This window comes from Aspergillus costaricaensis, assembly GCF_003184835.1.
Source record: "Aspergillus costaricaensis CBS 115574 unplaced genomic scaffold BO79scaffold_10, whole genome shotgun sequence".
NCBI classification, from domain to species: Eukaryota; Fungi; Ascomycota; class Eurotiomycetes; order Eurotiales; family Aspergillaceae; genus Aspergillus; species Aspergillus costaricensis.
Genome location: NW_020291810.1, coordinates 539,194 through 553,341, shown reverse-complemented (window position 1 = coordinate 553,341; position 14,148 = coordinate 539,194). Strand labels below are relative to the sequence as shown.

At 46.9% G+C, this 14,148-nt stretch overlaps 5 protein-coding genes across 5 annotated transcripts; 1 reads left to right on the top strand and 4 right to left on the bottom strand.

Annotated features, from left to right (window-relative positions):
• Nucleotides 1–904: 904 nt before the first annotated feature.
• BO79DRAFT_216161 (uncharacterized protein) lies at nt 905–1,717 on the top strand (the record flags this gene model as incomplete). The annotated part of the gene is made up of 1 exon (XM_025683303.1): nt 905–1,717. The coding sequence occupies one exon, from the start codon at nt 905–907 to the stop codon at nt 1,715–1,717; it is 813 nt and encodes a 270-aa protein (XP_025541427.1).
• A 661-nt stretch (nt 1,718–2,378) lies between these two features.
• Nucleotides 2,379–2,952, bottom strand: BO79DRAFT_216160 (uncharacterized protein; the record flags this gene model as incomplete). The annotated part of the gene is made up of 4 exons (XM_025683302.1): nt 2,379–2,429; nt 2,529–2,602; nt 2,682–2,853; nt 2,911–2,952. 4 exons carry the CDS (start codon nt 2,950–2,952, stop codon nt 2,379–2,381), a joined length of 339 nt encoding a protein of 112 aa, XP_025541426.1.
• A 428-nt stretch (nt 2,953–3,380) lies between these two features.
• BO79DRAFT_226928 (uncharacterized protein) lies at nt 3,381–4,300 on the bottom strand (the record flags this gene model as incomplete). The annotated part of the gene is made up of 3 exons (XM_025683835.1): nt 3,381–3,500; nt 3,817–3,888; nt 4,253–4,300. 3 exons carry the CDS (start codon nt 4,298–4,300, stop codon nt 3,381–3,383), a joined length of 240 nt encoding a protein of 79 aa, XP_025541425.1.
• Nucleotides 4,301–4,617: 317 nt separating this feature from the next.
• On the bottom strand, nt 4,618–7,505 carry BO79DRAFT_226927 (argonaute/piwi family protein; the record flags this gene model as incomplete). Its single annotated transcript, XM_025683834.1, has 3 exons — nt 4,618–6,102; nt 6,178–6,446; nt 6,503–7,505. The coding sequence occupies 3 exons, from the start codon at nt 7,503–7,505 to the stop codon at nt 4,618–4,620; spliced, it is 2,757 nt and encodes a 918-aa protein (XP_025541424.1).
• A 1,181-nt stretch (nt 7,506–8,686) lies between these two features.
• Nucleotides 8,687–9,299, bottom strand: BO79DRAFT_262356 (spore-wall fungal hydrophobin dewA; the record flags this gene model as incomplete). Its single annotated transcript, XM_025686587.1, has 3 exons — nt 9,017–9,299; nt 8,897–8,964; nt 8,687–8,764 (listed from the first exon to the last, which is right to left on the bottom strand). The coding sequence occupies exons 1-3, from the start codon at nt 9,291–9,293 to the stop codon at nt 8,687–8,689; spliced, it is 423 nt and encodes a 140-aa protein (XP_025541423.1). The 5' UTR covers nt 9,294–9,299.
• Between the last annotated feature and the right edge of the window lie 4,849 nt (nt 9,300–14,148).

The window sequence follows — 14,148 nt, the reverse complement described above, 5'->3', positions numbered from 1 at the left end:
CGCAGGGGCTGCGCGGGGCGCAGTGGATCCTGTGTTATCCCCTTCTTGCTTTGATCATCTCGTTGACAGAATTTTTTCAAGTACAAAGAGTTAACTGATAGAGGTGGTCGATAATAGGTCAAGTGCGCGATTTTGATGGGGTACAAAAGGGGCAGAAAGCTGCAGGCGGTGGAATTGCCGATCAATGAGATACGCGGAGGCAAGATTCGGCCCGTATAAGTATCCATCCTTTACAAAAGACACCTCCACACCCCGGCATCCGCTTACGCCACTTTTTGCCACACTTCGCCTCACAGGGCAGCAGGAAGACTTTTCTGAGAGATTCTAGAAAAGCATGGTGTATATGAAATCATCATGATATCTACTCAATCTTTCCATAGCATTCGAGAAGGACTTCTTCCCCACGACGCCCTTTTCGCAGCCTCAGGCACATCAAAGATGTCTTAGACATCATGTGGTGCTGAACGTTAAAGCCTCAGGCCCCAAACATACAGAGGCCATCAAATGAAGCTCGTGTTTGCTCGTGTTTGGTGAAGCAGAGCGGAGGGTGCTGTTGTACAATCTCTTCAAATCAGAACTTAGTGACTAGTAGTCAGCTTGTATATCTGTACGCCGATACCCTAAAGACTACTTGAACGATCATATCAATACCTCAGGCATGCATAGACTGCCAATGGGATAGTTAAATAGTCTACTCAATGCCAAAAACCACACTTCCCATGAGAGATGAGCCTAGCTGTTATTCATTTGTTTATTGTCAAGTCCTAACATAATCATTTAAATGATCTGCACTCTTGCGATACGAATGATGTCGCCCTCTGTTCTTGTTGTGAAAATATATTTTCCTGGACAGGTACTATCCAGGCTCTACCACTATACACAAAGCATTTTCACTGAACCACCAATGTGCACCCACCTCTCGGATGCGTGGGTCTATATTGTTCTACACGACGATACTATTGCTGCTTCTACCCGTGGCCAACGTTGGGCTGCTGATTTTACTAGGAAGGGAGAACTACGAGCGACCCGCATCCCAAGAGGCCCAACCGTATGGTTGGAAGAAAAGGGTGTCCGCTACTTTCCCGTCGTCAGTGGCTATTATGTACTGGGCGGCGACATCGCTCGCAGGAGCAAGAGTTGGCTTGTCGACTATAAGCATCCAGTGGAACAAACTATTGTGTATGGAACGGTCACAGTCGGTGCTGGAGCTGTCGCCGAGCGACCGGCGAACGTTTACAACGTTGATCAAGCCAAGTGGAGCAATTTTAATATCCCGAACGCCACCATGGACTTCTTTATCAAGGCCAAGCACCCCATGGTCATCGACTGCCCTGTTGTACCGAACGCCTTGAAGACCAAGATAACTTTTGTGGCCAGTAAGGCACTGCACGACTTTCGGAACCCGGTCGTGGGCCCATCCGGGGCAACCGGTGCTAACCTTTTGGTGCTCGGCGACGATGCCGCGGACAATGTCGCTGCGTGGACTCGTCCCGTACTGAAAACTATCCAAGGCGCCGCAGAGATGCAACGAAAGATTGACAACCTAGCCACGCGCTTGGCGGCTTTTACGGATGAGCTCCGAAACCTCAACCCGTTTTTGATTGCGGAGGAGACAGTCAAAGAAGCTATGATCATTATGTGTAGACTTGAAAGAACTAAGGGGTTTAATCACGTTTTTTTCGTACTGACAAAGAACAGACATGCAGAGATGGTTTAGTAGTTGAGTTGGAAAATAGAGCATGTACCAAGTAGTGGTACTGAATATATATATATGCAGTATATTATTTCCACTCTGACATTATTACTATATATGACACCAGCCATAATATACCGAGAAAAAGCTTTCGCAGATATTGAAAGATGTTTGGCTATAACAGGTTGTATCTCAGTGGTGCTTTAACTATAGCTCACAAGGCAAATTTTGTCTGCAACCAAAGAAGTGCGTCTTTTCGATGATGTATTAGCAACTGCTAGATTATCATTACTACTGCCGAGCTGTAAGTACTTGTTGAAGTATCTTGGATGAAAGCTATTACATTACACACAAGAAACCGAGGCGACGTCCATGCATTACGAATGCGCTCTAACATGTGATCTCACTCAATACAAGTATTCAAGGAACCAGGATTCCTAAAAGCACATATAATTGAGACTAAACTAAAGTGACAATTCCTTGTAAGAAATCGCACTATAAACTACTCTAAAGCAATCTTTATCTAAACAAACAATGGAGTCCAATCAACACCGGCACAGCCCAACAAGACACTTTTATCGGGAAAGAGCAAAATCTGGAGTTGAGCTTGCTTCATATTATTCCTGAGTCGAGTATGTCAGTCACCAGACTGAAACCGTATATTAGACGAGGGACGTGAGCCCGCTTAGTCGCTGTAGCCGGAGCCAGAGCCAGAGCCGTCACCGATGGCGACACACTGCACAGAAACAGCCATATTAGTCATGAACAGAACTACCTTAGAGACAAGAAAGAACAATGTAGCTGAAAAGGAAGGAAAAATGAGAGGCAAACGTACCTGAGCACCCTGGCCAGGGCAGCAAGAAATGACGTTCTCGCAGACCGGTCCATCGGGGGTATCCTTGACGAGGGCTGTTACATGCGTTCATAAATGTCAGTGATGTATCTTCCAAGGCTAAGGTTTGATTTGAATGTAAAGGATCAGTCATACCCAGAATACCAAGCTCATCAATGAGGCTGACCGGAGCGCAAGCGCTTCCTTGACCGTTGACCAGACTGCCGACGACACCCCACTCGAGTAGGTTGTTGAGGAAGCCATCAGTCTTGTCCCCGTTGGTTGGGTTGCAGCACGAGACGTTGCTAATATCGCACTTGTCCTCAGTCTGGGCCTTAAGGGCTTAGGAATCAGCGACAGCTCTAGCAGAGACGTCGGCGGATACCGCGAGGGCGAAGGCAAGGACGTTGGTGAGAGTGAACTGCATTTTGGCTCATTGTTCTAAGGATTGGGTTCTAAAGAGGATTGTAAGGAAGGCTTGATGTGATGATTCGGTATGATGGATGCTTGTTGGATGGATGAGAGACTGACTTGGCCGGGGTTATGGGACCCTTTTATAGCTGTCCAGATAGGTCTTCGAGATCTTTTCGGTCAAGGTTTCGAGCAGGAGAGGTCGATCCAACAATGCAATGTTCCTGAGGTGTAGTCTGTCTTCTTTCCCTTCTCCTCTCCAAGGAGCCTAGACTTCCATTCCATACCTCCTTCGCTTGGAGAAAACCCGTCTGCCTCGTTCGGCTCTGGTGGGGACATGTTATAAGGGGTCTTCGATGCTGGGTGCAATAGTAGCTCCTCGACCAAAAAAGAACACTCCTAGATTGGGGGAGACCTCGTTCTTTCTCCGTGCTCTAAGATTCTCTAAGAGAACTTGATTCTGGTGACGAAGACTGCAGGGATGAATACTGAATCGTTCGAGTAAAGGCAGGAACGGAGTGACGCGGGTATGGATGGCAAGGTCTCCTGAATGCCTCTAGGCTTCTAGATTGGACCTGAAACAATATGTCGTAGGTCTCTTCAGGCTTAGTAGTGGTGGCTATTCCCGCACGAGTGTGGAAGATGGAACGGATAGTCAATCTTAGCCTCATCCCGCTGAGAAGCGAGAACTAAAGTGGTAATCGAGCGTTGTCTTGCATTCATTTCTGCGCCCAATTGTCGAGAGATAAGACCAAAATGAACGGCAAAGGTATGCATACTACGTCCCTTACGTAGAGCAGACAAAATTAACGTGTACTCCGATGGCAGTAGGAAGGGTAGCTAAAATTCTGACTTAACCTCGTAAACGTGCCGACCCTACACCAGCCCATCTCTTGTGCTGCACACGTACAATAGTAAAGTTTGAGCCACAGTGGCGATCTATCAGATTGGCCTTACCGAAGCGAAGGGATCAAAGGGGGTGGTAACTGCAGGCAGGCATGCAATCGGGCCAAGTATCTGAGATAGGATCTAGCGAGTCATGACAGCAAAGACATGAGCACAGACAATCTTGACATCGAGACACTAGTGGGGCTGGGGCTATGACCTCCTCTGGCTTTCAAGGGGGGACGCAACCGTAAGCCCTAACTGGCAGGAGTCTGATAGACCCCGGGGGGGGGGGCCGGGTATTTTGGCAGTTGCCTATTTCGAATGGAAGGAAGACCCGACCAATAGGAATGACCGTGGGCTGGGGGAAACTTTAGACGGACCAATCCAGCCAATAGGAAGCTCAACCGTTCTGACCTTCATAGCTTTACATTGTTTTCCCACAGTATTGCTTTCCAAACTCTCCCTGAGAAGTTCATCTTCATTGCTTTAGATTAAGAGCATTGAAAATACTTACTATATTTGAGGTCCACCTCATCGTAAATAAGTCATCTAAATTGACGTTTGGACAAGGTTTGAATTTGCTGCTGTCATAGTTGGGAGGGCCCATCCCTTCCCTCGATTTGAAACTGACACGTTCCACACTCGATCGACCGAGAAAAACCGGGCTTACACCATACGGTACTAAAAGTAACACGAAATTTACAATACGGTAACATTACAATAAAATGGGAATTCTATTCCCGTACCTTCACTGCCAGGAAGGCCACTGCACGAATCTACGTGGCCCACACGCTCAAATGTAGAACATGGTATCCCTCACATTCTCATGCAAAGATAGTTGCAGCTGATCCGGAGATAACTCGTACCTAGCGTCCCGGGAGGATCGACGAAGCAGCTCGTCCACATAGAACCGCGCTCGGAAGCACGCAAGATCAGCGTAGAACACCGGTGGGCAGATGCTGGCTGCCCTCGTTGCGCGACCAGAAACGTAGCATATATTGTGAGTTAAGGCTTGAATAGCATTGACCGGATTAGGTGAGGCTCTAGCCTGCGGATCGCTGGGAGAGGACTGAAAGATTTCATCAAGAAGCACAACATAGTGTGCAGGGCGAGCAATTCCTCGACTGGCAGTGTGAGACTGTAAGTAGAAGTCCCAGACCTTGCTGCTACTAGCTGGGCCGTGATCAACGATGGTGCCATTGGGAGGATTGGTGTCTTGAGACGACCGGCCATTGCGCTGACCTGTCCTTGTGGGCGTGAAAAATCGTGTGTGGTGTCGTTTCCCCACAATAACGATAGTGATTCGAGGCTCTTTAAGACCCAGGCTACTGTATAAGTCTCTGCATGCTTTGCGTAGCTGAGGGAGCTCCACGGTGAGGACACTTCCGTATTGTGTATCAGAAACGCCATCGCGGTAGAGCAGAATACTTTCTGGGAGCTTGCCATGATTCCACCTCTGCCATGCATGCAGCCTCGAGGTTAGAAGCACACCAAGCTGCGTGACCAACTCCTGACGGGCGGGTTGAGTGCATATCTCCGCTGGCCATTGTGCCAAGTAACGATCCACAGAGGCTACCATGGCGGCCACGCTGGGAGCCCGTGCTGGAAGGTTCCCTGAAGTTGGGTGCGTTACGTCAACCCCAATCACCATGGTTTTGCCGTCGCTTATGATGTCAAGGCTGCGAGTAAGCAACTTTTGATTAATCCCTCCAAGCTTTAAGTTGAGCTTCAGAGCCACATTAGACAGGAACTGATCATTCGATTGAAGGAATTTGTCCGCTACCACGCACACGTTCCTAATTCCATAATGGACATCGCAAAGAAATTTGATCCTGCTGTAAAGACCTTCCGCAGCTTGTGGGAGGATAATGAGTAGGAATGACATCGAAGACTCGCCTATGGCAGCGAGAGCATGGGCTATCTTTTCAGCATCACTTTCCCGCCGTAAAGTAGTATCAGTCACACTGACATTGACCCCCGGCCGATAAGGTTCAGGAACGCTGATACCAAGTGACTTCAGATGAGAGCGGAATTTCTGTAAAGCGGCTTCTAAAAGAGCCTTCTCTGGATCTATACCATGAGAACGACCGGAAGTCGCAAGCCATAAATAAGTCCACTGGGAGACTGACGTGCTCCCGGCAAATTTCATCCCACGTAGATTCCAGCTTCCGGCTCGCACAGAAGCTCGCTGTCCCTGACAATATTCTAAAGCAGGGGAGTCCAAAACGCGACCAGACACCCTCGCCATATTCGGTGCAACGGTAATCCCGAATGAAGTCTGAATATACACAAAAAAGAAAAGTCGGATTAGTCCCTGTCTATAGCTTGTCAGGTCATTCAATCTTCCACTTACCAAATTCGCTCCTCTATTGGGGCGAGACATGCCCAAGATATTTGAGAGCTCTGTCTCTATGGAGGTGATCTGAGAAGCTGAAGTGTTTCTGATACCGCGACGAGCTGTGTCAATACGAGCGCCTTGACGAAACTGAGAGGCGGCTCTAGATGCAGCCGCGGACTGACCAGGAAGCACCCGACAGACCTGAGCCGGCAAGTAGGAAGGATTCGAGGGACTCCCAACGTTGACAACGGGAAGCCATGGATCGTCAACAGTAATGTTATAAACTAGATGATAGATGGGTCAGCACTCAGGCTAGTAAGGGCGCAAACTAAAATCTTACCTGACCGAAAGTATTCGAAAACAGTGATATACCCTTCAGGCGTAGGTCGCTTTCTTTTCCGACTTCCCCAGACAGTTCCGTCCCCTACCTCGTGGCCATGTGAGCGTGGTTCGCGGAAGAACTGGACTTCCTTAGCTCCTGCCCCGAGGCATGGCACCTTAGGGGCGTATGCCAGGCCACAACCATCTCCTGGTGCTGCCAATCCCGCTACTGTCTTGAGTCGCAGCGCGAATTTTCCTGCACGTTTACGCATGCCGAGGTGCGTAAGCTGGACGCGGATATTCCGAAGTAGCGCAGCAATTTTATTCATGTCAGGTCCATTTTGGCGCATATGCATCAGGATGACTTTGTCGAGCGGGCAGTCATCATAGCAGATTGCAACTTTTGGGGCTGCGTTGACGAACAGCCGGCCCTGCGCTTCACGAGCGACCATGAATAGTCCACGGAGAACATGTAGCCCTGAACCCAGGCTGATCCGCGAGTCGAGGTTGAGATAAGTCCCAGTGCCGGCAGATCTGATGTGTGGGGAGAACTTGGGTTGGTGTCCCAAAATGATATTCAACGCATGAATATGTGTCTCGGTCAGCGGCGGCCCTTGGTTCCTTGTATCACCCTTAAGCATTTGATAGATCTGGGGAAGCTGAAGAATTCCGGCTGGAAGTAGCGTGACATGATAGCAATCATGCTGATACACCACAGTATAAGGACGGTCATAGCAGGGTAAAATGCGACTTGAGATGAGGTTCTGGTAGCCATCGGAGGCAATGCTTTCCTGGAACTGCACAAGCTCCGTTTTGAGGAGCTGGAGAATCACCTGGGTCACTACTTGTCTGCTCACAATCACGGCCGCATCTGGCTCTGATCGTGAGACGCGCACTTCATATCGGTGCAATTGGGAATAAGGCTGGAAGTTCAATTGAAAGTAATTTGCGTAAAGGTTGATTGGGCGACCTAGAGTGCCATATCCTGGCCTTTTGGATGGCTTGACGCAATTTTCAGACATCTGGTCACAATGATGGCTGCTATAAAAAGCACAGTCGAACTTAGAGAGGGAAGAGACAGAGCCAAACTGCTAGTTGGTTAATATCGTTCAGGAACACCCCAGGATGGCGGCTACCCCACACAAACTGAAGGAAAACATCCAAGGCACCGAAGGGCAACTGCTCCTTATAACGACGGCATCCCTTTCGGTATGCTACGCCAGAAGGGTCTACCAGTGAGCAAAAGAAACAAGACAAAAAGTTCTTTTAGCCACCGTAAGTTGAACCGTAACAGCCAGCACCATACTACGTCGAAAATTACGTTGTATCAAATTTACAGACCGGTGTGGTAAGGTATGCAGGGTATGAAAGGTCGTACGATCCGTGGCGGCATCACATACGCCACATTCGATAGCCCTAATGCGGCTTCGCTCCCTAGCGATCTGTTTCCTGATCTGGACAAGGTGCGAGTCATTTGAAAATGAGACATTGCTGCATGCAGCTAAGATTGGTTTTGGGGAGCGAACACAAAATTAGGGCTGGAAATATGGGCTAGACCGTTTTTGATTGAGCCTCCCCTCAGACGCAGAGGCCAGTGCGCAGTGGTCTGGCGATCTGATTCAGTCAAAGATATCCTTTACAGTCTGTGCTGTCATGCTTTTGAATCTTCTGTAATGCAAGCCATCTTAACATACCGTTAGAGGCTGCTTAGATGTATGGGAAAACGCGCAAATATGCCGCTACAATCAAAGTTTCATCATTTCATAAAAGCACAATATAGAGAGTAATTATCGGAGGGCCCCGATTTTGTGAGAGCAATGAAGGTTAGACAGCCGTTCCTGCTAGACCAAAGGGCGCAGCAAGGTCGCGCAGATGTGGAGTTCTCGACACGAGGGTTTGTCAAATACCCTGTTTCTTGAACCATATATTGGTGTACACTATAGTGGTATGGGATCTTAATTTTGGCTATCATTCGAGGTATACAAAGGGGCATCCTTTCTGGACCCTCAAAGGTGTAATAAATCTATTGATACACCCGATAAGCTGTGATACTGATAAGCTATGATCCTGATGAACTTGTGTGCGAAACGGACTAAACCTTTTCTTTTTATTAAGCTAAACTAAACTCTAGTCTAAAAAGACACAAACCCCCAAAGTATATCGGCCGGCCAAGGCCTAGGACGCTTTGACCAGTAACAGGAAATCAACTAGCGACTGGAGCCGATATGAAATCCTCACGAAGCTTAATCCCCAGCAAAATGCTGCCGTTGTACCTCCATATCTGCAAGAGGCCAGTGGAGCTGTTCATGGAGTGCTTTAGTTTCTGGAAATGGCTGCACACTGTTCCATACGTAAATCCATGTCAGCAAGCTCACTTTTTAAGAGATTCTCAATCACCTGATGATAGACTTACACCGAATCCGTTGCAGCAGGAAAGGATGTCCTTGCAGTCGAAGCTGTCGCCGTCCGGTCTGAACAAGGCTAGGAATTATTAGTTTATTTTTGTTGCCCCTGGAATATAATGCAGACTTACCATCAACAAGCTCATTGACACCCTGAGCGACCGTAGTGGCAGCACAGAGAAATTCCTGGCCATTGAGGACGCTTTCAATCATAGTGCCCTCCTCGAGCACAAGGTTCAGAGCAACGTCGGTGATATCAGCGTTTCTAGGACTGCAGCAGTAGGTGTCCGAAACCGCGCATTGGGCGGAAGCTTTGTTGATGAACCGCTTCTGCTGGCTTTCCTTAGCGGCCGGGATAGCAACGGCAGTCATGGCGAAGCCAAGGATAGCAGCGACAGCGAACTTCATTTTGAAAGGTAGTTGGAAGTTTGAACAAAGGTTCTTGTAGCAAGATTGAGTATTCTGAGAGAGAGAGAGAGAGAGAGAGAGAGACAGAGAATTAATGCTTTGATGATCGAGTGAATGATTGATGAAGATGAAAGATACTTTGAGCTGGGGATCGTGACGGGATTTATAGCTTGGGGTGGAGAATCCCCTCTCTCAGTCTCCTTCTATGTTTTGTACTCGGATTGCTGCGAGCCCCTACAAGGATTTCGAGTTATGGGTCACTGTGACTGAGACAATACCAATCCTTGCTCTCACATACCAGTTAACGACGATCATCTAAACCTCGATTTCTGTAAAGGATTATGTCTTGCATTGTGATCTTCAAGGGAATGAAGATAGGTCTGCGATGATTACAATGGGAATGTACACATGTGCCTAGACGCAAACAGTTGAGATTTTAACTTGGTGCTTGGATGAATAGGAAGATTTTTCGCCAAGTGTGGATCGAGAAGTTTCAATGTAACCAGTTCATGACCCTAATTGCATCCCTTGTATCATACCAGTGTAGTAGATGGGTCTTTCTAACGTGCCTTTACTAGATTAGAAGGGTACACTCTGTCAACACCTCATCTGCTTTCACTAAAACCACCATTCTTTTTTCCTAGCCCGGCTGTGGGGAAGCGAAAATGGATTGGATGGTATCTTGCAGTCCTACTACCTGTAGTGCATCTATGTGCTTCGCATGCTTGCATGAGCTCCCTTAATGCTTTCAGTAAAGAAGCTCATTAGTAGCAAGGCGATCGGATTCAGCTATGGTAATCTTTCAAGTCGAACCATGAATGTTGAGGGAGCAGGATTCTTGAGGCTAGTATCATATTTTTCGGGGCTATGCGGTATTATCGGTCGATCTCCTTCATTGTCGGGTCTCAGCCATCGCTCTGGTGATTCCTTGTGACTATCCTCAAGGTTTTCCTTCCTAACTCCTATACAGGGATTGGACAGGATTCGGATCGCCCCTTTACCAGGATTGGACGTTAAAAATGCTAGGCTATACTAAGATTCCTCGGTGTCTTTACAAGACGTAGTGGATGTCGGCAAATCCTTCTCACAGGGGCTTTAGCAAGGCAAATATTTGCCTACTCTGGACGCAGTAAGACATTGGACTATCCTTGAGAATCTATCTAAGGTTCTCTCAGAACATTCCCAATTGCCTTGGAGCATTCAGTGTGTACATCTTTGAAGAAGAGAGTCAGTTCACGTTCACTTTGCGTTAGTATACTTTACGAACGCGGACTACGGTCTGAAAGCGGGCAAGGAATGCAAAGTCCTCGGGCCTACCAGGTACCAGGGGGCATAGTAAGACAAGTGAGTGATGACTTTGATGTCTATAAAGACTGGACACCCTTGAGTTTTATTCTCTCTTTTCTTTTCTCCCCCAGAGCTTCGCTTGGCTGTGAGTTGTAGTTTGGTTTCAGCTCCACTACCTCGTCGCTTCTCTTCGTCTCATCCACGAAGCCACGGCGAAGTATACATGTTTTGCGTCTAGCAGACGGGTATACTTCATTGTGACTTTGTGGCCGGGTTGTAGGAGAAGATGATGTCGGGGCTGGGTAATACCTACGGTAACTGTAGCACAGGGAAGCTCATAATGCTGAGCTTTCTGTGTTATCAGGGACATATGCTTTTTGGGAAAAGCAGTACTCGATTCTTAGGTTGTGGGATTATTTATTAATGTTCATGCCAGTCATTAAAGATACATATCGTAGAGTGCAATGAAAACTTACACAATGCTTGTCAAATTATCACCCTACCTAGAAAGCTTCATTGGATCTCTTTTCTCACTTTTAAACTTGTAGTCGATTATATAATCTCCATATTCTGTATGTGATATTTAAGCAGCATGGATTTGCAGAACCCTATAGCACGCTACTAGAAAGTCTATGTGTCATGACATCAGGCAGTCTATTGCATGTTCTTACTCGATGAATGGCTCGATACACACGTCTAATTGCGATACGTACATATTAGGATAGAGATCTTCAATCAGCTCTAGTAGTTACTAATGAGCATAAGGACTCAATAAAACCTGCTTTACGTGTCCGAGGCAGCGCTACTATATGTCATGGACTACAGCCCAGAACGGGGAATATATATTTCTCTGCGCACAAGGTAGTGGTGTTTCCGTCATTGCATTTTGGGTGATTAGACAGCAAAGGCCAATTATGACAGAAGCTAGTTGATGATAACTTGAATCAGATATAAATCACATATAGAGCATCTATATTGCAAATCTACTGGTTGTGGCGGCTGCTAGGATATAGGGAAGAGTAGGACGAACATGAAGGCCATTTTACCGGGATAATGAGTAACAAATGCTACGCCATTGAATAAGTCTTAATGCAGACAAGTGGTACAGCCTACTATGAAGGTACTAATATAAGCTGTCATTTACCTTCTAATTAAAGGACTCAAACTTAGTAGTCTACTGATCTCAGGGCAGTAGTATATCCAACAGCCGATGCCATATCGACGCTCTGAACCAGACACTGTTTTCAGAAATCTGACGCTATGTAACCAGGGCACGAAAGGAAAAATCAACAAAGGCGCGTAACCAGGGGCATTAAACTGGAAAGGCTTGCTGTATCCATTGCACAGATAACAAAGCCCTCAAACCCTTCGAATCATGGCAGGTATTGCCACCAACCCCGTCAAGCCACCAAGAAAAAGAAGAAGCCAAGGGCGCCATCATGCCAGGCACGAGATTCGAAAAAGTTGGAATGAACCCTAAGTAAGCAGTGGTTAGTGCGAATTCTAATTGATATGACTTGTCTATCACTTACCTAGTCCGTAACTGGCAACGCAAGGGGGTTCTTGGGGGATTTGGGGCCCCGCCTGTCTCCTCGACGATAAGGTTTGATCATTTCTTAGCGCCAAATTCCGGTCGGTTACCGATCCGAATACCGTGGTAATTTTTCACGTTTGAAAATAACGAGACTTGTATTAATGAACCGCCGTTTTATTACACGTACATGGAATTCCTGCCCTCAAAGGCGAATGTCTAGGCATGGTAGAAGCCAGGTGGATTCAACAGAAACAGGACTTCTATTAGCTGTAATACAGAGGAGCGTAGGTTTCAAGGAGTTTTTCACTACTTCATCACCTAGACATCCCTTTCTTGAGAGACAGGGTTATCGGTGCTGGTAATGCCAGCAACATGAAGACGATGGATGCCTGATCGGTGGAAGCATGTCACTGACTTTATGTTCTCCCTCATTTGGGCTTACTATATTCGGCTAGGGAGCTGCAGGCTACGCTTCCGTCAGTGGCCAGGACATTGCCCAGCCTATCTCGCAAGAGGTTGACTGCACATTCCTATTCACATAGTGACCGAAAAGGGTATAGCAAACCCTCAAGGTTTTTGCGAACATGAATACTACCATCTAGCATTTGATATCATGACTCCAAGTATGTAGCATCACCTATGTCATAGCATTCGACTATCCTTCGGAAGAACATGGTCAGGAGATCTCAGAGAATGCCTGGTACTTGCGACGAATGTGCCGCTACAGTTTGCTATGGCCAAGGGCATTTGTGCGTTTGCCGAAAACAGAATCACATGTGAGGATAGCGTATAATAAACAGGAAATTGAGGGACTGATGATGCTATATGATTATATGCTATCATACTCTGGGAAAAAGGGACATGCCTGCGCATTCTTTTTCTCTATGAGTGAGAAACAGACTTTTTGACCACTAAATGCACTAAACTGGATATTCCGGACGTAATACTAACAATCAAACCATCGGTTCATCTATTGCCTACCAACAGTACAGTCTGCATGCGGTATCATAACAGTGTTTCCCAGAGTTCCTCCACTTGCGATCGTTACATACTCTCTAAAGCCAAAGAGAGGACCACTTAGACACTCAGCCATTCCAAACAACATTAAGAATATCCCCAAACAGGAGAACTGTGCAAATTCTCTGCCTTTTTCCGTCTTAGTAGCAATTACCGGTCACAGCACCCGGCCAATGACGAAGTTATAGCATTTCATATTACTGGGGAGTTAGTGCTAACTGCCTTCATCCCTATACCCCAATCATTACATCAAGATCATGACTCACATTTTTTCGTTGCGTTCACGGACATGCGCGTACTACGGTTGCCCCAAGGTGTGATGGATGTCTTCTTGGTGTGACACTGCGTTCCTGGATGTAATTCTAGACCAAAACTGAGTACTGCTCCAAGAGTTCCTTTAGAGGGATGACTACTGAATTGCAAGAGACCGCAAAGATTTATTCTCGAATTTAAAGAAACCGAAGTAGATTGTTCCCGATGCGGGCAAAGCCTGTTTATCTCATCAGGTAGGACGCATTGGTGAGCTAGTTCGCCACATCACACATAATGCAGACTGATAGATGTTCCGTACATCAAAATGCCACCCGAGAGAAGCAAGCAATTCTAGACAAAGAAATAAAACACAAAAAGCGAAAAACATACAACAGAAGGGATTCGCTGGTGGTCACCCACCCAACTACTAACCTCCCGGCGTGTGGCTTAAGTACGGCTGAGCGGACGGGAAGCCCTGTTTTCCACACCCTATGGTCGTATGTGCTTGTTTTCGGTATGAAACGGTATATATCTAACTTATCCTAGTCGATGGTTTAAGAGCATAGTATGATATCGAGTCACATAAGGATATGGTTGTTGCACAGTCGCGGGCTAACGGCTGTTCTGTGACTGGGTCTTGCTAGCGATCTACAGATGCTATCACCAAGATCACTCAAGATAGGTCTCATAATCTATTCGTAGATACCTATCGACGACGCCTACGTAAGATCTAGCTTAATTCTCTCCAAAAGCCGTTCAAAGCTT